This window comes from Jatropha curcas, chromosome 1, assembly GCF_041381405.1.
Source record: "Jatropha curcas cultivar XTBG-Jc1 chromosome 1, XTBG_Jcur_1.0, whole genome shotgun sequence".
NCBI classification, from domain to species: Eukaryota; Viridiplantae; Streptophyta; class Magnoliopsida; order Malpighiales; family Euphorbiaceae; genus Jatropha; species Jatropha curcas.
This window is the reverse complement of record NC_143151.1, coordinates 21811783-21832568: the sequence shown is the minus strand read 5'-3', so window position 1 is coordinate 21832568 and position 20786 is coordinate 21811783. Positions and strand designations below refer to the sequence as shown.

General features: G+C 37.8%; 1 protein-coding gene and 1 non-coding gene across 2 annotated transcripts; one reads left to right on the top strand and one right to left on the bottom strand.

The window, feature by feature from the left end:
* Nucleotides 1–14172: 14172 nt before the first annotated feature.
* On the bottom strand, nucleotides 14173–16726 carry LOC149499146 (uncharacterized). Its single transcript, XM_089722063.1, has 2 exons — nucleotides 14272–16726; nucleotides 14173–14186 (listed from the first exon to the last, which is right to left on the bottom strand). Exons 1-2 carry the CDS (start codon nucleotides 16724–16726, stop codon nucleotides 14173–14175), a joined length of 2469 nt encoding a protein of 822 aa, XP_089578189.1.
* On the top strand, nucleotides 16125–16231 carry LOC149499147 (small nucleolar RNA R71). The gene has a single exon (XR_016319240.1). It is a non-coding gene; the product is annotated as a small nucleolar RNA R71 (small nucleolar RNA).
* Nucleotides 16727–20786: the final 4060 nt, after the last annotated feature.

Sequence of the window (20786 nt, the reverse complement as noted above, 5' to 3'; positions counted from 1 at the left end):
TTTTCACCTTGGCAGATGCAATTAAGATGGCTAAACGTGCAGAAGATAGAATTAATTGGAAACTGCAACAATCAGTTAATCATAACTAGAATTTCAAACAACCCTATTCATCCGGAAATTAGCAGTTCTATAGAAATTCTAGTGGGCAGAACTCAAAAGCAGCCACTCCTACCAATAACCAGAGTTATCAGCAGCTCACAACAAAAGAAAAGAAAGACTCCCGAGGAAAGGCTCCCATGATAGATAGAAGCAACAAACTGAATCCATATTAGAAGCCAATCGAAGACTATTGTTATCGTTGTAGAAAACAGGGGCATACATCTAATATATGTCCAGAACATAGGGGGCTAATTAAGGGCGTCGACAAGTGAATGTAGTTGATGAGGTGACTGAGGTTGAAGAAGTAGAAGACAAAGATGATGGATCCATGGCTGGTTCAGAAGATGGAGAAGTTACTTATGTCATTCAGAAAATTTTGGGTTCTCCAAAATAGGAAGGTGACACCCAATAAAGAAACATTTTCCAAGCCAAATGTCGGGTTGGTGAAGCGGTGTGCCGACTCATTATCAACAGTTATAGTTGTGAAAATTTGATAGCCAAGCAGCTGGTAGAAAAGCTAAATTTACCCACAGAACCATATCCTTCACCGTATAAGGTAGGGTGGATTAAGGAAGGTCCAACGATTGAAGTAAACTGGGTTTGCAAAGTTCCTATCTCAATGGGAAAGTCGTACACAGACTCCGTTAATTGTGATGTTGTGGATATGGATGCTTGTGGAGTACTATTAGGATGTCCATGGCAATTTGATGTAGATGCATTGCACAAGGGAAGGGAGAATTCATACCTTTTCACTTAGAAAAATAAGAAAATCATTGTCTTACCTTTTGGATCTTCTATCAAAGCTTCTAAAGTGGAGGGGAAATCCATAGTAGCTGTTTCTTCCAATGTGCAGGAATTATCTGGTGCAATTGAGAAGTCTAGAGGTGCATTGGCATTGCTGATTAAACAAGAGGCATGCCCTAATGAAGGGGCCCTAGTACCCCTACCAGTCAAGGAGTTGCTAGATGAGTTTCATGCCGTAGTTGAAGAACCATCTACACTTCCACCTTTGCGGGACATTCAACATCAGATTGATTTTGTCCCTGGATCAAAAATACCAAATTTGCCCCATTATAAAATGAATCCAAAGGAGAGCTAGATCCTTCAAGAACAGGTAGAAGAATTATTGAAAAAGGGACATATGCAAGAGAGCACTAGTCCTTGTGGGGTTCCTGCCTTATTAGTATCAAAGAAGGATGGGATCTGGAGAATGTGTGTGGATAGCAAGGCCGTCAATAAGACCACGGTGCAGTATCAATTCCCTATTTATCATATGGAGGACATGTTGGACCAACTGTCAGGATCTATAGTGTTTTCTAAAATAAATCTTCGCAGTGGGTATCATCAAATTCGAATCAAAGAGGGAGATGAATGGAAGACTGCCTTCAAGACCAAGGAAGGATTTTATGAGTGGTTGTTATGCTGTTTGGGTTGACTAATGCACCGAGCACGTTCATGCGACTTATGACTCAGGTTTTGCGTCCTTTGTTGCACAAATTTGTGGTTGTTTATTTTGATGACATCTTAATTTTCAGTTGCAATGAGGAAGAACACCTTCAGCACCTTCAACAGGTGTTGGATGCTTTATAGAAAAATGAGTTGTACATCAACCTTAAGAAGTGCAGTTTTATGACAAAGCGAATTTTGTTTCTTGGCTATATTGTTAGCTCGGAAGGAATTCATGTTGATGATAAAAGAAAATAAAATGCATTCAGCTACAGTAAAAGCGGGCTCCCCATCGGGCCAAGTACCGAGCTAGAGTCTCGAAGATGTTCTCCTAGCCAAGTGAATGTCTCAGCAAGAATAAGTGGAAAAGATGTGCATCACCTAGCCATCTGCTCGACTATGGGCACTAGCCAAAGGCTGCCATAGCCATTAATACCACTAAGTAGCAAGTACTAGCTAAGAATGCAGAAATAGACAAGCGGAGGCTAGTATGGGCTATTATGGTCCATACTCAATGCACAGTCTATAAATGGGCGCAAGGGCACGACATCAGCTCCTAAGTCATAAGACAGAATCTCATAAACTGAGAAACCAAATACAGGCAGAATCATCGAAGCAGGGTCAACATCCAATTGGGGCATCACAAGAACCTCTTCGGTCATGGGAATTCTCCTGAAAATGATGATAAGTCCCTCAAATAATGGACAAATATCAAAGTCTTTATGACGAAACAGGTTTTCTAAAGCATCGAAATAGTTAATTAATCATTACAGCAGTTCGGGTTGAACCCAAATGTTCCGATAGTAGCTTAGCCGGTTGATTTCAAAAGTTGAAAGAAAATCCTAGCCCTCCTAGCTAAAACTGCGGAACAATGCTTCCAATATAGTGTTTTAAGGACCGATCCATAAAGAATGGGGAAGAAATGAAGAGTTTAGGGAAGTTTTTGAGTGAAAGCTTCGTCTGGAAAGAGAGAAATAAGGTTTTGAAGCATGTATGGGCGATATGGACTTATATAGCAAGAAATAAAAGGCCAAACTAGTGGCACACACCACTGCAGCACTAGTGGCGCACACCACTAGGTAGCATACAGATGGAAATTTCCCTATTTCATTGCATTTCAACTTTCAGACTCGAAAAATAGTGCAAATATCAGTTATAAAGCAAATATACACCATCATCACTTAGAAACGTATAAAGAAATTGGCATATGCCTTCATATAAATAAAATATTCATTCTTTGCAAAACACTAATCCCCAAATTGGGTCCTGAATATAGAAAAAAGAAGAAAAGAGAAAAAGCAAACTGGGGTAGCCTTCTCAAGATATATATGAAGTCGTCTCCTCTGAGTCATTGCCGCTAGACTCCTCAATTTCTTTAACAATGATCGGCCAGTGTCTAGCTTTGTGACCAGCACGCCCACCGCGTTGAAATCCTTGGCCTCGGCCCGCTGGAGGTGCCACGCTAGCTCTTTGTATATTCATAAACATTAGTAATCGCATTTCATGCATACATGGCATATGCATTGTATATTTTTCTTTGTGTTGTTATTTTTTATACTTACAGATACATGCTCGTTGGAGTGTCTTGCCATGCTAACTTGAGGCGCACCGCTTCATACAACTGACACACCTCATTGTAATCGGCGATGGACACCTGTAATATAAGACAGGGGTAGCCAATAAGAGAAGGAATAAAATAATACAAATAGTCGTTAAAAGAAAAGAAGAGAGTACTTACATGGGTGCAGCCCGGCGGAGACATCCGATATGGGCTCACAAGATGTGACTCTAGCATACCTTATGTTGTCTGCCCCATGTGCTCCAAAATAAAAGAGAAGGAAGCACCTGTGCCACGCTCCAGCTTCCCAGCCACTACAGCTGTGTCGAGAGCCTCGAAATTAGAATCCTTCCTCACACGCTTGTCGTGCTGCTGCCGCTGTTAAAATAAAGCACAGTTAGCTGATAAAAGAAAGAGACACTAGGGCAAAGCCCAGAACAAAATAGAAGGGGATAAAACTTACCTGTGTGGGGCATCGCCCTGGTCCCTCTCATCCTCCTCCACCTTGACAAAGGGGTCAAACTCAGACGATGGAGGGATATGGACTGGAAGCTGAGTCCACACAAAGATGGCATAGGCGCTGGGTACAAAAGAGGCCAAGCGGTCACTAGCAATCGATCCTCTCTGTGCAGTCGCAATATCCTGCTCCAACTTGATAGATCGGGTGGACATCATATAATATGGCACATCGTGAGGCACCCTCCTCCAATCCGGTTCGAGCTAGCACTCGTACACCCTCTCTCCGAGGTAGTACATATCATAAAATGGACCAGGAAGAAGAAGCCGTCTCTACTGTTACCCAATGGCTGCCTAGACAAAGTCAGGATATTCAGTTACCTCTCGCTATGGGTCCCTCTATATCTGCAAATTTACAAAAATTTTATCAAAAAAAAAAAAAGAGAAAGAAAAGAGAAAAGAAAAGAAGAAAAAAAAAAGAAAAAGAAAAGCAAAAGAAGAAAGAATGAAAATAAAGGTCAATGAGAGGTAACAACTTACCCGATCCCAAGACAAGCTGTTCAGCAACTCCCAGAATACTAATATCTCTAAGGTAATGTAAGCATAGCTCCGGCTGAATCTCCAAGCTCGGCCTCGAGGGAGAGTCCTCATATTATTATTTGCATCGAAGCCGTACAAGTTCAGCATAGGGAGGACCTAATGCTCATAAGCCTAAATCTGTATCAAGAATAAAGTTGAAATCAGTGAATAAGTAAAAGAGCGAGAGCAAAATAGAAGAAAAGAGGAATCATCGAAGAGAATATAATACCTCGATGATGTGCTTGTAGCCGACCTTCAGGTGTGCTCTTTGGACACAAAAGTTTATCCCATAGTACAAGTACAACAAGGCAACAGCTCCGCAGTTATACTGCCTAGTCGCATATAAATCCTATAGAGGTGGTAGCAATGCCAAATCCACGTCGTTACTATAGTTTGTAAATAAGGTGGTTGAGATGTAGATAGAAGAGAAAGGCTCATGCTATGACATCCACATCCAGCTCTGCCACACGATCCCATGGCATATCCTCGAAATGGGAGATGATACTCTCATAATGAACCCTTTTGTGAGAGATGGTGGGCTCCATCCCAATAGCTGCTTAGAGGCTCGCCCACAAGCCCAGTCAATCCAAGATCCTTAACTAGTCATCAAAAATAATTGACCGCCCTCCGAAAGGAAGCCGGTGATGGCAGCGAAGTCAACCAAGGTGATCATCATCTCACCGAACGATAGATGGAAGGTGTGAGTAGTGTCCATCCACCACTCCATGAATGCCAAAATACTAGAGGGAAGGGTCTGCCCCTGCACCCATGGTAAAGTGTCGACGAAGTGGCCAAAATCAACCTCTCGGACACAGTCCTAGACTTAGACAGGCAAACAGTCTAACCACTCACCGGCTGCATATGCATTACCTCTACATTTTTTGTGCTTCGTACTTTTCTGCAAAATAAACCATTGTAATTATACAAATAAAAGTGCAAAGGCACATATTTATATGTTTTATTGTAGGAAATCAATAAAAAAATGATGAAAATAGATGTTTCATAGCTACTGTAGTGCAAGCCACTGAGCAATGGCGCAAGGCACTAACCAAGTGGCATGCGCCACTACTATTGTGGAGCACGCCACAACATAACCGAGTAGCCAAACAGCTAAAGATGTGGCGCACGTTACAGCCACTATGGTGCACGCAATAGCGGCCCGCCACAGCATAAAAATGGTAAAATTCTACCTAGTTTGTGATTTATAACCTATTGTTCGCTTGTTTCTAGTATTTATAATGCAAAAAAAAAAAAAAAAAAAAAAAAAAAAAAAAAAAAAAGAGTTCCAAATTACCTCATATGTGTCCCAGCAAAGGTGGCCAGGTAAATCATGCCGTAGGCTGATTGAAGTCCCTATGTCAGGGATAAACTCCCTTAGTTTCATGTCGTGGCTCACAGGTCAAGTCGCAGGATTGATCACTACATCTTCGAAAAGTCAATTCGCAACATTCTCGAAAGCCACACGTCTTGGTTGAGAGAAAGAGGAGAAAGAAGAAAAGGAGAGTTCTAAGAGAAGTTTTGAAAGTTAGGTTGAAAGTGACAAACATGTCACATGTCACTTTCACCTCTTTATAAAGTCCAAAGTGGGCCATGGGCTCAACTTCAGCCTTTAGGCCCAGAATGGACAAACGACCCACTTGCTACGACCAACTCTCATGCTTAGTCGGTAACCCGTCAACGGCCCGCCGCCTAAGCAGGGGCAACACACTGTTGGCCACAAGTGAGTTTCCTCATTTTTCTTGCCACAGCATGGTTTTTAATAAATACACACAAAATTTCTGAGCCTAATCATAAAATTTCTAACCCTAACCATCGGCCAAAGGCCTATTTCCTATCAATAAAAAATTGCTTTTGTAGGTACCTCCCAAAGTGGAGTATTTCAAACCGTAAGTCCCTTGAGGCAAGCAACCAAAGCCCTTCAAAGAAGGTACCATAAGTCCCCTGAGGTAGCCAAAGCCCTTCAAAGAAGGCACACATCCGTTAAAGCCGTCGACAATCGCCATAGCGCAACTCATCCGCATTCCATTTCCTCAATGACAACCTCTCACAGTAGAGCATTTCAGAACCAAGCCGTTCAAAGTGGCACACCAAACCCATCCAAAGTAGCGCACCCAAGCCGTCTAAAGTGACGCATTTCAACAAAGCTGCCGACGGCGCAGTCAGCTGCAGAAGCTGCCAACAACCATCATGGCACATTTCCTCCACCCTACATATCCAAAGTGACGCATTTCAACAATGCTGCCAAATGATGCAGTCAGCCGTAGAAGCTACCAACAACCACCATGGCGCATTTCCTTCACCCTACATGTCCAAATTGACACCCGTCCAAAGTGAGGCATTTCAATAAAGCCGCTAAATGGCACAGCCAGTTGCAGAAGACATCAACCACCATGATGTAATTCGCCTGCCTAACACCGCCAAAATGGCAACCTACATCAACAAAGCCGCCAAATTAGCCCACTTCATCCATTGAAGCCATTCAAAGAACACAAATCCCGTCCAAAGGACACTTGCCTTGTCTCAACTAGACTTGGTGTTGCGTCTCTATTGAGTTCCCGCAAGTATACGGATCGCAACGTAGTAATAAAAGATCGATCCCACGAGGAACGGGTTGCATACACTTTACTACTTTACTCTTAATAGTGTGTTTACAGAAATAAATACAAAAGTGATTGATATCTATTTATACTAAGACTATTATTTAATTAAATTAAAAGACAAGTGTATAGTAAAATATTTAGAATAATTAATTATAAAGATAAGTGTGTAGTAAAATACTTAGATTAATTGATCATACACAGGATTTTCCTTCTCTATGCAAAATCTTGTAATATGCAATAAAGAATTCTTTAATTACACATGGTATGATATAATTCAACTTTTCAGTATAGAATTATACTATCTATTATAAGTACTTATACTTATAATAAAAACCTTACTTTGTTAAATATTAAACCTAATTCTTATTCTTTGATTATTTCAATAAGATAGATTTAATTCCAACAGAAATAAGTGAAACATGCATATGTAAATTCAGCTCAATGAATTAAATCTCTTTGATCTTTACTAAATTATTTCCTTCTGAGAATATAATCTAGTAACTTTGATTAAACAAAGACCAAAAGATAACTTAAAGAAATTTTATTGAATACTACCAATTAGATATTGTTGCTTTGCATAGAAGAGTTATGAAGAACAACATACAATAAGTCTGTAAAACAAGAGAAAGAATGAATCTAACTCAGGCCTCTTGGAGGGCGTCACACCTCGAGGGACTTCTTGGTGTTTCTTGGCACAATCAATAACAAGTGACTCTCGTCAATCTTGTTCTAAGTACTACTAACACACTCTCTTAATACAATCTAAGTATTTTGTGAATCTAATTCTGAATAATAATTAATTCTGTATATCCTTTGTAGCTTCACTTTGATTGCTATTTATAGAAGAGAAGAGTGATGGTGGTGTTGATTGGCCAAGAGGTGCTTAAGGTGACTTCTCATGGGAGGAGTCCCGACCCCTGCATAAAAAGATATGATTTTCTGATGAAAAGGCAGCAAACACGTCTCCTGGAAATCTCGACTCGCGCTCGCGCTGTTGAAAGTCGCGCTCGCGACTTATGCTCCAGATGCTTCTGCCTCTCAAGAGTGATTTACGCGCGCGCGAAGATTAAAGTCGCGCTCGCGTCTTTTGCTGGAAAACCTTCTGACTCTCAAAGGTGCTTTCTCGCGCTCGCGTAGATGCATATCGCGCTCGCGTCTTTTGGTCCAATCGCTTCTGTTACTCAGATCTGCTTCTCGCGCCCGCGTAGATGCATATCGCGCTCGCGTCTTTTGGTCCAATCGCTTCTGTTACTCAGATCTGCTTCTCGCGCCCGCGTAGATGCATATCGCGCTCGCGACTTCCTTTCCTGGGTGTTAGTTGCGCGCGCGACTTAGCGCTCACGACTTGGGCGTGTTTTCTTTGTTGCGACCTGCTCCGCGACGTGAGGGCTGGATTTAAAGGTTTCTTCCATTCTTTCAACTTGTTTTGGTCTTCTTTTGTATAAAACAAAGCTTTGCTTCAACTTTATACCTGAAAATTACTTTAAAGCAAAACAACACGAACAAACGTAAAATATAGAAAACAATCATGCATTCATGCAATTTATATTGAAATAACATAACAAGATTTGCCCGCTTTGCGAGGCTATCAATTCCCCCACACTTAGCTTTTGCTTGTCCCTAAGCAAAAATATTCATCTTTCTTTTTGAACTTCATGTTCATCTTGTTTGTTTTTATTCGTTGATTTAGACTTCTTAAGTAATCTACCAAAGATAAGAGATTATATATATTTTATGAACCAAGTAGTGTAATTGAATATGACATGTAAAATTTAAAAATAGCAAACAAAAATCTGAAGTATAATAAATCTAGCCATTTTTTAAGAAATGAGATAGACAATCCTCCATCCTTAGAATGCAAAGAATAGGAAGTATTTTAGATAGCATACATGTATCTTTTCTTATCTCAAGGCATTTTTAGGTAGTTTTTATTTCTATCTTACTCAAGTGGTTGCATTTTATGCTCCATACCACTTTTTTTTTTTTTTTTTTTTTTTTTTTTTTTGTCTTTTGTGGTTGCATTTTATGCTCCATACCACAATTCTTTTCTTTTGCTATTTTTATTGAAGATATGTGGGAATGTAAATGATAAGTGGTTGCATTTTATGCTCCATACCACTTTTATTTTAAAACGGATTTTCCATTATTCCCCTATCTTATATTTTTCTCTCTTGAACATACCTTCATCCTTTATTGACTTGAAACATACAAGTATTTAATTTTCATTTGCTTCCTATTCTTCATTCAAGGTAGGATTCAAGCTTCTCTAAAACAAAAGATAATGTCTAGATAATTAACTAAAGATTAAAATGTGCTATTTGAAAAATGTCATATGTAAAATATCAATACTTAAGTTCATATAAACATTCAATCTCTCTAACCATGGTATATTATTCAAGACTTCTATTTCAACAAGCAAAATACAAACAAATCAACATGTAGAGATTAAAGCAAATGAACTAAGGCAAAGAAGTTGACTTTTTTAATTGTGCAATTTTTTTTTTTTTGAATCAGAGAAAATAAAAGAAAATGTAAGTCTCCCCCACACTTAAAAGACACAATGTCCTCATTGTGGGATGAGAAATGCAAGAAAAACAAATATCACATGCAATTCACACAATACTGAAGAAAAAAAATATATATATATATAAAGAAAACTAAAGGGAAACAGAAAAACCTTAGGCCTCCGGAGAACCTGGAGGCGATGGAGTGAATTCGATGTTTTTATGGTGGAAATATTTCATCCACTTCCGTTCCATCCGCTCGTGGTTTTTCTGAATTGTAAGCAATTTGTGTCCCATGTCAAGAACAGTAGCTTGCAAGGTTTCCTGCGACTGCTGTAAAGCTTCAACTTTACCCAAGACTTGCCTCCATCCGGCAACGTCATCTTCTTCTTCTTCCGCATGAGAAGATGATGTGACCGGTGCTTTGCCCTTCCGCTGTCTTTGCGTTTGTGCATCCGAAGTTCCTTCATCGCGCTCGCTGTGCCCAACTCGTGTTTCCCATGGCTTCCAACAATAGGTAACTGTACTGCCAGTTTTTACTTCTTCAACTAAACCTGTCCTTTTTAAGAATGCGCCATCCATATACCGAAAAGTGTCAGTAGGCTGGGGCTGATAAGGTGGAATAGGCATTCGAGCAATATGTGCCAAGATAGGCGCCAGACTACCTATTCCAAAAGTAACTTTGCCTTGATGACGAGAGGCGTTGTATATTGTATCGAGTATTATTCCTGCAACGTCAACTCGTTTTCCCTGTAAAATACAGTCCAAAATAAACAAGTCTCTTGTTTGGACTTTGGATGCTTCCACCCGTCCAAACAAGGCATAACACAAATACTTCTGCAGATATAAAATACTCTCATCTTTTATCCATTTATTTCCAGAATTTCGTGGGGTAAAAGTTGATTGCCCTGTTAGTTTTTCCCAAACGGAAGATGCATTCCATCCTTTCTGTTTAGGAGCACATAAACTTTTGGGAAATCCTAACCATTCATGCATTTGATCATATCCCACAGTTAATTCTTCTCCATCTACTCTAAAATTGATGGCCATTTGATCCTCATCCACCCAATCAACAGTAGTTAGTAACTCTAAACTTAATTTAGCATTTTCAGGAATTTGCAATTGACTAAATATTTCAAAATTTAGAGTTTTCAAATATTCTTGTACTTTCTCTAAAATACCAGTATCTTGCAAAAAGGTTGGGTCAAGAAGATACATACCTGTGAAAGTGCACTTGGCTAGGCGTGTGTAGCGTTCTCCTTCCGCTATAGTATATATGGGGAAAGGAGCCTTAAATCTAGTGGCCAAATCCTTTCGTGCAGGTGCAGAGGATGAAGATCCTTCCTTGGTCTTCCTGGCCTTTTGCTTGAATGGCATGGTGTGAGTGTGGATGGGGATATTTGTTGTTTAGGATACGCAGAAAACTTGTTTGGAAATTGGGTTTGGAGTGACAGAGTTTGGGGGTTTGTGAAGAAGGGATTGAGTTTCTTATATAGATGAATCGGGGGAAGGATAGGGTTAAGTAGTTAATGGGGAAGTTAAAAAGAAAGAGTTTTGATTGGATTTGAAAGGGTACTTACAGTTTTTGCAGATTTGAATGCTTTGGGAAGGCAAAGAATTGAATGGAATATGAGAGGACAGTTGAGAATTTCTGACCGTTAGGAAGTGGCGCCAAGAATTTGTAGAATCGCGCCAGGAATTTTGCTAGAGTCGCGATTGCGTTTGCAATTTCGCGCTCGCGAATGATTCGCCTCTGTCCTCTGTTTTGCCCTAATCGTGCTCGCGCTTGGTGTTATCGCGATCGCGAGAGTGAATCTCTTTGCTTTTGACTGATTTTGCAGAGAACTCGCGTTCGCGCAAATAGATGTTGCGATCGCGATTGGGGATCTTGAAGCTTCTGACTTGTTTTGTGTAAAACTCGCGCTCGCGCAGATTAATGTTGCGATCGCGAGTTTTGTTTAAAAAGCTTCTGTCTCTTTTTTGCGAAAGTCGCGCCCGCGCAGTTTGTATTCACGGTCGCGAATTTTGTTACCTGCAAAATAATTTCCCTGCATACTTGACTTTTGATGAGTTTTTCCCCTTTTTTTTTTTTTTTAACTTAAAATAAATAAACAAATAATACATTTGTAATAAACAAAGCATTTTAAGTAGTTATTGAAATTTATTCATACTTAATGAAATTGATTTAAAATGTTACCTGTGGTGGATCATCAATCCTATTACCTAAATAAAGCTTACATCGTTGTCCATTTACCATGAATGTAGAACCATTAGATAGATTCTTCAATTCTAATGCTCCATGTTCTGCAACTTTGATTACTTCAAATGGTCCACTCCATCTGGACTTCAATTTTCCAGGAAATAGGCGTAATCTTGAATTAAATAATAGCACTTGGTCTCCTTCTTTAAATGATTTGATTCGAATATGATTATCATGCCATTTCTTAGTTCTTTCCTTATATAACTTGGCATTTTCATATGCTAATAATCTTATCTCATCAAGTTCATTTAACTGAAGTTTTCTCTTGTAACCAGCCTTGCTTAAATCAAAATTCAAAGACTTTATTGCCCAATATGCTTTATATTCCAATTCTAGGGGTAGGTGACATGCCTTACCATAAAGCAAACGGTATGGAGACATCCCAATCGGTGTCTTAAATGCTGTTCTATATGCCCACAGTGCATCATCGAGTTTAAGTGACCAATCCTTCCGTGATGAATTGACTGTTTTTTCCAAAATCCACTTAAGCTCACGGTTGGAGATTTCCACTTGTCCGCTAGTTTGTGGATGATATGGAGTAGATACCTTGTGATGTACTCCATATTTTTTTCAAAAGGCTTTCAAATGATCTATTTAAAAAGTGCGTACCTCCATCACTTATGACTGCTCTTGGAACCCCAAATCTTGTAAATAATGCTTTTAAGAATTTGACCACTGTGTTGGCGTTGTTTGTGACACATGCTTGTGCTTCCACCCACTTGGAAACATAATCGACAGCTACCAGGATATAACTTTTACCTTGTGAAATAGGGAATGGTCCCATGAAGTCGATTCCCCATACATCGAATATTTCTACCTCGAGTATGTTGGATAGAGGCATTTCATCTTTGCGACTTATGTTGCCAACCCTTTGACACCTGTCATAATGAGAGACAAATATACGAGCATCGTGGAATAGAGTAGGCCAATAAAAACCACTTTCCAAAACCTTTGAAGCAGTTCTATTTGCCCCATGATGCCCTCCATATGGACTAGAGTGACAGTGCATAAGTATATCTTGTATTTCTGTTTCCCCTACACACCTTCTAATCATACCGTCCATACATATCTTGAACAAGAATGGTTCGTCCCATAAGAAATTTTTAGCATCTGCATAGAACTTCTTCTTTTGTGCATAAGTCATATCTGGAGGTATGATGTTAGAAGCTAGAAAATTTGCAATGTCAGCATACCAAGGTGTGTGAACATGTTGTACTAACATTAGATTCTCATCTGGGAAATTTTCATTTATAATGGTAGTTTCTCCTATTGGTCCTTCTTCATTTTCCAAACGTGATAAATGATCAGCAACTAAATTTTCAGAACCTTTTTTGTCTCTTATTTCAATGTCAAATTCTTGCAATAATAATACCCATCGAATAAGACGTGGTTTTGCATCTTTTTTAGCAAACAGGTATTTTAATGCAGAATGATCAGTATAGATTATGACTTTGGCTCCTAACAAGTATGATCTGAATTTATCACATGCATATACTACAGCCAACATTTCCTTCTCAGTAGTTGTATAATTCATTTGAGTACTAGTTAGAACATGGCTGGCATAGTATATCACATGCAACTTCTTCTCATGTCTTTGACCCAATACACAACCAACAGCAACATCACTAGCATCACACATTATTTCAAATGGTAATCCCCAATTAGGTTTTGCTATAATCGGTGCACTTACTAATGCCTTCTTTAAAGTTTTAAAAGCTTCCAAACATTCTGGAGAAAAATCAAAAGATGCATCTTTAACAAGTAAGTTAGTTAGAGGCTTAGCAACGATAGAAAAATTTTTTATAAATCTTCTATAAAATCCTGCATGGCCTAGAAAAGATCTTATACCTTTAACCGTAGTAGGAGGAGGTAACTTTTCTATGGCTTCTATCTTAGCCCTATCTGTCTGGATTCCTTCCTTACTTATTTTGTGCCCTAAAACAATGCCCTCATCAACCATAAAGTGGCATTTCTCCCAATTTAAGACCAAGTTAGCACTTTCACATCTTGACAATACAAGATCTAGATTTTTCAAACAACTTTCAAATGAATCACCATAAACAGAAAAATCATCCATGAAGACATCCATAATTTCCTCTATATAGTCATTAAAAATTGCGGTCATGCAACGTTGAAATGTTGCAGGTGCATTGCATAATCCAAAGGGCATGCGCCTATATGCAAATGTACCAAATGGACAAGTAAATGTGGTTTTCTCTTGGTCATTCGGAAAGATATAAATCTGAAAATATCCCGAATATCCATCGAGAAAACAATAGAAAGCATGACCAGCAATTCTTTCTAACATTTGATCTATGAATGGTAACGGAAAATGATCTTTTCTTGTGGCTGAATTAAGTTTTCTATAATCAATACATACCCTCCAACCTGTAGTGGTCCTAGTAGGAATTAGGTCACCATTATCATTTTTTACTACAGTCATTCCTCCCTTTTTAGGCACACATTGAATGGGACTAACCCATTGGCTATCCGAAATTGGGTTTATTATTCCGGCATCTAGTAATTTGATAATTTCTTTCTTTACTACTTCTGTCATATTAGGATTAAGTCTTCTTTGTCTTTCTGCTTTAGGTATATGTCCATCCTCAAGATTGATATAATGCATGACTCGATTTGGACTTATCCCCTTAAGATCAGAAATTTGCCATCCTATACTCTTAATCCTGTTTCTAACAATTTTTAATAAATCATTTTCTTGATCAATAGTTAATTTGTTAGAAATAATTATAGGAAGAGTGTGATCTTTACCTAAGAAAGCATATCGTAGATGATTCGGTAGCTCTTTAAGATCTACTGTTGGTGGAACTTCAATTGATGGTGGTAAAGGCTCATGCTCCCTAAGTAACATTTCAGGTCTTAAATTTATAAACTCTTCTTCTTCATTATTGACATTTTCTTCCTCAAAATGTTCCTTATCTTCTAAAGCAAACATTTCTTGTATGCAGACATCAACTACATCAATTCTCATGCAATTCCCCTCATCCATAGGATATTTCATGGCTTTATCTATATGAAATTCAATGATATCATCACCTATCCTAAGTACTAATTTTCCTTCTGAAACATCAATTAATGCCCTCCCTGTGTTCATAAATGGTCTTCCTAAAATAAGAGGACAATTTTCATCATAAACAAAATCGAGTATGACAAAATCAGTTGGAAATATAAATTTATCAACCTTAACAAGCACATCCTCAATGATACCATAAGGTCTTTTAATAGATTGGTCAGCAAGTTGCAAAACCATATTAGTTCTCTTAACTTCATCTTCTAATCCCAATTTCTTAAAGAGAGATAATGGCATCAAATTAATACTTGCTCCCAAATCACAAAGACATCTAGGAAAATCTACTTTACCTAATTTGCATGGTATAGTGAAACTCCCTGGATCTTTGAGTTTAGTAGGTAACTTACTTGAGATTATGGAACTGCAATCCTCAGTTAGAGTGACTGTCGACACATCTTCCCAACTACGTTTCTTTGAGATCAATTCTTTAAGAAACTTACCGTAATTTGGTATTTGTGTGACAGCTTCCATAAGCGACATGTTGATATGCAAATTTTTCAGTTTATCAATAAAATTTAAGAACTGCTTATCTTGCTCCTGCTTCTTGAGCCTTTGCGGAAAAGGTGGCCTAGATTGATAAGCTTTAACATTGTCCTTCCCTTTATCCTTTCCTGTTTCTTGTTCTTTGGATCCTGCATTATTTACTTCAATGCTCGGTTCACCAACCGGCTCCACAGTTGCATTATTCAAAACATTAGCTTCAATACCCGAAGGAACTATTTTATCTAATATTTTTCCACTTCGTAAGGCAATGGCGCTCACATTCTCCCTAGGATTCTTTTCTGTATTACTAGGAAGATTTCCTACTTCACGTGAGGAAATAGCATTGGCAAGCTGCCCTACTTGTACCTCCAAGTTATGTATAGATGATGAATGATTTTTGAATAACTTGTCAAATTTCGATTCCAACCATTTAAAGCTATCATCCTGACTATTCATCTTTTGGTTAAATCCCTCCAGAAATTTATCAATTTTATTGGTCAATTGTCCTAGTCTATCTTGATATTGACTGCCCTGATTTCCCCCCTCGTGATTATCATGATTTCTCCAAAAAGAATTATGATAATTACGATTTTCAGCATTATAAGTATTCGGATATGGGCCGCGAACTTGTCCTTGGACATAATTTACTTGTTCCTCCATAACCGGATGCTTATAATTGCATTCATTTGACACATGCCCATTTTGACCGCAATTGTCACAAGTAAGGGATGTTGATTTACTTATGTTTAAGTTATCAATTTTGTAGGACAAAGCAGAAATTTGTGCTTGCATCATAGTTAAAGGGTCTAATTCATGCATTTTCTTAACTGAATTCTTTGAAGAAGAAGAAGACTCATTGCTAACAGTAGAATGACTTACCTGAGTTCTTTCGGTTGGCCATATGCTATTGTTGTTGGCCATCTCTTCTAGTAACTCAATTGCATCATTAGTAGTCTTCTTCATTAATGATCCTCCTGCCATAGCATCTATAGTTCCCCTTGTAGAAGGTGTCACTCCATTGTAGAAAGTTTGAATCAATATATTTTGGGGAAGGCCATGGTGTGGACAAACTCTTTGGAGCTCTTTATAGCGATCCCATGCCTCATATAGGGATTCATTTTCATGCTGAGTAAATGAGGTTATTTCTTTGATAAGCCTAGCGGTTTTTGCTAGTGGGAAATATTTGGACAAGAAGGCTTGGGCTAGTTCTTCCCAAGTAGTGATAGAGTTTGGCGGTAATGAATTCAACCAAGCTTTTGCCTTATCTTTCAATGTGAAAGGAAATAGACGTAATTTGATAGCATCTGATGGTACTGAATTCATCTTGAAGGTATCACAGATCTCAAGAAAACTAGCTATATGCGAATTAGGATCCTCATTTGGCAATCCGTAAAACTGAACACTATTTTGAAGCATTTGTAATAAAGCAGGTTTAATCTCAAACTGATTAGCATTTACCGGTGGACGTACTACTCCCTTTTGTGAACCATTTAAACTTGGAGTCACAAAGTCCATCAACCTCTGTGGCGGATTTCCATCACCCATGATTCTTGAATTTCTTCTTTTCTTCTTCTTTTTTCGTTGTGAAAGGAATTGTTCAATCTCAGGCTGATAATCCTCCAATTCACTGTTTGAAGATCTGGTACTTGGCATATGAGTATGTAAGCTTATGTGTTCCTGCAAAATTTTGAATCAAATATAAGTATGTAACTTTAATTAAAATAAGCTGCAAATCACATATAAGAATATTTCGTTAAATGACAAAACACCGTTCCCCGGCAACGGCGCCAAAAACTTGTTGCGTCTCTATTGAGTTCCCGCAAGTATACGGATCGCAACGTAGTAATAAAAGATCGATCCCACGAGGAACGGGTTGAATACACTTTACTACTTTACTCTTAATAGTGTGTTTACAGAAATAAATACAAAAGTGATTGATATCTATTTATACTAAGACTATTATTTAATTAAATTAAAAGACAAGTGTATAGTAAAATATTTAGAATAATTAATTATAAAGATAAGTGTGTAGTAAAATACTTAGATTAATTGATCATACACAGGATTTTCCTTCTCTATGCAAAAGCTTGTAATATGCAATAAAGAATTCTTTAATTACACATGGTATGATATAATTCAACTTTTCAGTATAGAATTATACTATCTATTATAAGTACTTATACTTATAATAAAAACCTTACTTTGTTAAATATTAAACCTAATTCTTATTCTTTGATTATTTCAATAAGATAGATTTAATTCCAACAGAAATAAGTGAAACATGCATATGTAAATTCAGCTCAATGAATTAAATCTCTTTGATCTTTACTAAATTATTTCCTTCTGAGAATATAATCTAGTAACTTTGATTAAACAAAGACCAAAAGATAACTTAAAGAAATTTTATTGAATACTACCAATTAGATATTGTTGCTTTGCATAGAAGAGTTATGAAGAACAACATACAATAAGTCTGTAAAACAAGAGAAAGAATGAATCTAACTCAGGCCTCTTGGAGGGCGTCACACCTCGAGGGACTTCTTGGTGTTTCTTGGCACAATCAATAACAAGTGACTCTCATCAATCTTGTTCTAAGTACTACTAACACACTCTCTTAATACAATCTAAGTATTTTGTGAATCTAATTCTGAATAATAATTAATTCTGTATATCCTTTGTAGCTTCACTTTGATTGCTATTTATAGAAGAGAAGAGTGATGGTGGTGTTGATTGGCCAAGAGGTGCTTAAGGTGACTTCTCATGGGAAGAGTCCCGACCCCTGCATAAAAAGATATGATTTTCTGATGAAAAGGCAGCAAACACGTCTCCTGGAAATCTCGACTCGCGCTCGCGCTGTTGAAAGTCGCGCTCGCGACTTATGCTCCAGATGCTTCTGCCTCTCAAGAGTGATTTACGCGCGCGCGAAGATTAAAGTCGCGCTCGCGTCTTTTGCTGGAAAACCTTCTGACTCTCAAAGGTGCTTTCTCGCGCTCGCGTAGATGCATATCGCGCTCGCGTCTTTTGGTCCAATCGCTTCTGTTACTCAGATCTGCTTCTCGCGCTCGCGTAGATGCATATCGCGCTCGCGTCTTTTGGTCCAATCGCTTCTGTTACTCAGATCTGCTTCTCGCGCCCGCGTAGATGCATATCGCGCTCGCGACTTCCTTTCCTGGGTGTTAGTTGCGCGCGTGACTTAGCGCTCACGACTTGGGCGTGTTTTCTTTGTTGCGACCTGCTCCGCGACGTGAGGGCTGGATTTAAAGGTTTCTTCCATTCTTTCAACTTGTTTTGGTCTTCTTTTGTATAAAACAAAGCTTTGCTTCAACTTTGTACCTGGAAATTACTTTAAAGCAAAACAACACGAACAAACGTAAAATATAGAAAACAATCATGCATTCATGCAATTTATATTGAAATAACATAACAAGATTTGCCCGCTTTGCGAGGCTATCACTTGGCAACTCAGTAACTAGTAGGTAAGTATTTTCTCACCTACTCGTCTACTTTACACTTTAGCGACATCTTGCTTAAAAAATAAAATATCATTAAATTGGGGCAAACTATAGACGCTCAAAATTTTCCCTTAAAGTCTCAGTGATGATAAACCGTTTTTTACATAAGTTTGGATCGAGATTCCCGATCATCTTGGTTTTCAGACCAATGGTCTGTGGCTAAGCTAATACACGTGTTTAACCATTTTTACCTTTTCGAGCACAAGGCATTTCACAATGAAACCGAGCTCAAGAAGCGCGATGGGCTCTACAGGCGCACTTTTCAGTGCACCGCCTCATTTTGCATGCTACCCGGTTTGGTTTTGTAAAAGTGGATCGACCCTATTTTGTGGCCCACCAGTGGCATTTTTGTCACGTAAGCCCTAAAATAGGGCTACACATCCCCATTTGCATATAAATAGGGATTGGGAATTGTGTTAAGGAGGATTTTTTGGAAACCTTAAGGAAACTATTGCATTTTCAAAACTCAACACAAAATCAAAGTTAAAGTTGTGTTTTCTCTTTGGTTAAACTTGTGATTCATCCATTTCTAATCAATAAAAAACCTTAAGGATTCATTGAAAATCCCATAAACACATTTATCTAATCTCAAACTTGGATTGTTGGATCAAGAACTCAACTTATGGGTTCCTTCATCCATTCGTATATTAACTTTGAGGAAATCTTCAAAAAGGTAGCTTTTAAGGGCCTTTAATTCTTTTCTCCATCTCTTTTTCATTTTCTTTTGGTGTTAAATTAATGTTCTTTACTTTAAGGACTTTTAATATTCTGTCCTTTAAATTTCTGCCCTTTTTATTCATTGTATTATGATTATTGTTGCACTAACCCGTTATTCATTAACTTTTGAACATAAACATGTATCATTTTATCATTTGTTGGATGAATGAATGTTTTATGGTTCTGAGTGTATTGTATAATTCTGTAAATGTTACCTATATTTTATATGTTGAATGGATGCTTCCTTGTTGCTTTGGTTTTATTTTGTAAATTGGCTAAATTTAAAGGGTCTTAATTGGGTTCCTATTATTGCTTGCTTGTAATATTAAACAGTTGGGAAATTTGGAGGGTTAAAGGGTAGACTGTACAGTTAGGTATTGGTTTGTAATCTTTTCTCCTCCCCCCTCCCTTTCTTTGGATGGTTTATTTCATGTCGTATGGATGAGATTGTGTGCTTGATTGGATGAGATTGTGTGCATGATTGACATGCTTTCCAAAAATTGCAATAAAAAGTATTTTACACCTCAATTTTAGTGAATTGTATTATTAAATCATTGTGAATTAATGGACAACAAGGAGGCCGTTTAATCAGACAATATAGGTGTCTAACACCTTCCCAACATCATACCTAACTCCCGAACCCTATCTTTGATTTAAAACCAAGTTAATCGATTCTAAAGAATCGACTAATTCGAGAATTTTCCCTAAAAAAAGTGGCGACTCCTAAAACTAAAACTCTTACCAATGTAAGAGATACTTTCAATGCCTTTTTCAAAAGGATCGCCATTTCTGAGGATTAATAAAATGGATTTAATAAGAGAAAACCGTTTAAAAAAAAAAAATCAACCAAGCCTGTTCCGATTCGATTTTTTCGTCTTTAGCAAAAATCCCCCTGTCCTCAGCAAATTTTCTTATAATAATCTTATAGTCAATATCTCACTTCCTTATTCTACCGTGGATTGAATGATCCAACAAGAAGTTGGATAGATATTAGAGCTTCAGCGATTGATATTCACCTTCTGATATGAAAAGTAGCCATGAAGATGTACATACTTCGCCTGTTAAATGATGTGGCAAATTTTGACTATTTTTGGCATTGAGATCCTTTAGTGTAGCTCTATTATGAATTTTATGCATCAAACTAAATGAATGATTAATTGATTTTTAAGCTACTAAATATGTCAATAAAATGTTCCTTAATGATTGACAACCCTTGCCCTATAGATTTATCACATGATTAATGAAGTGATTCATGAGATTATTTAAATTAATAACCAAACCTGGGCTGACAATTGAGTTTATACTGAAAAATTTGTAACTAAACCTTGGGTTGATATTTGAATCTAGTTTCTAGATATATTATGCTTTAGAATATCAATTTTTATGATAAAAAATATTTAAGGTCCTAATGTGCATGAATTATTGGACATAATTGGTAGTTTTGCAAGTTGTTTGCTACAAGGTCGGTGCAGTGGTAATAAGAA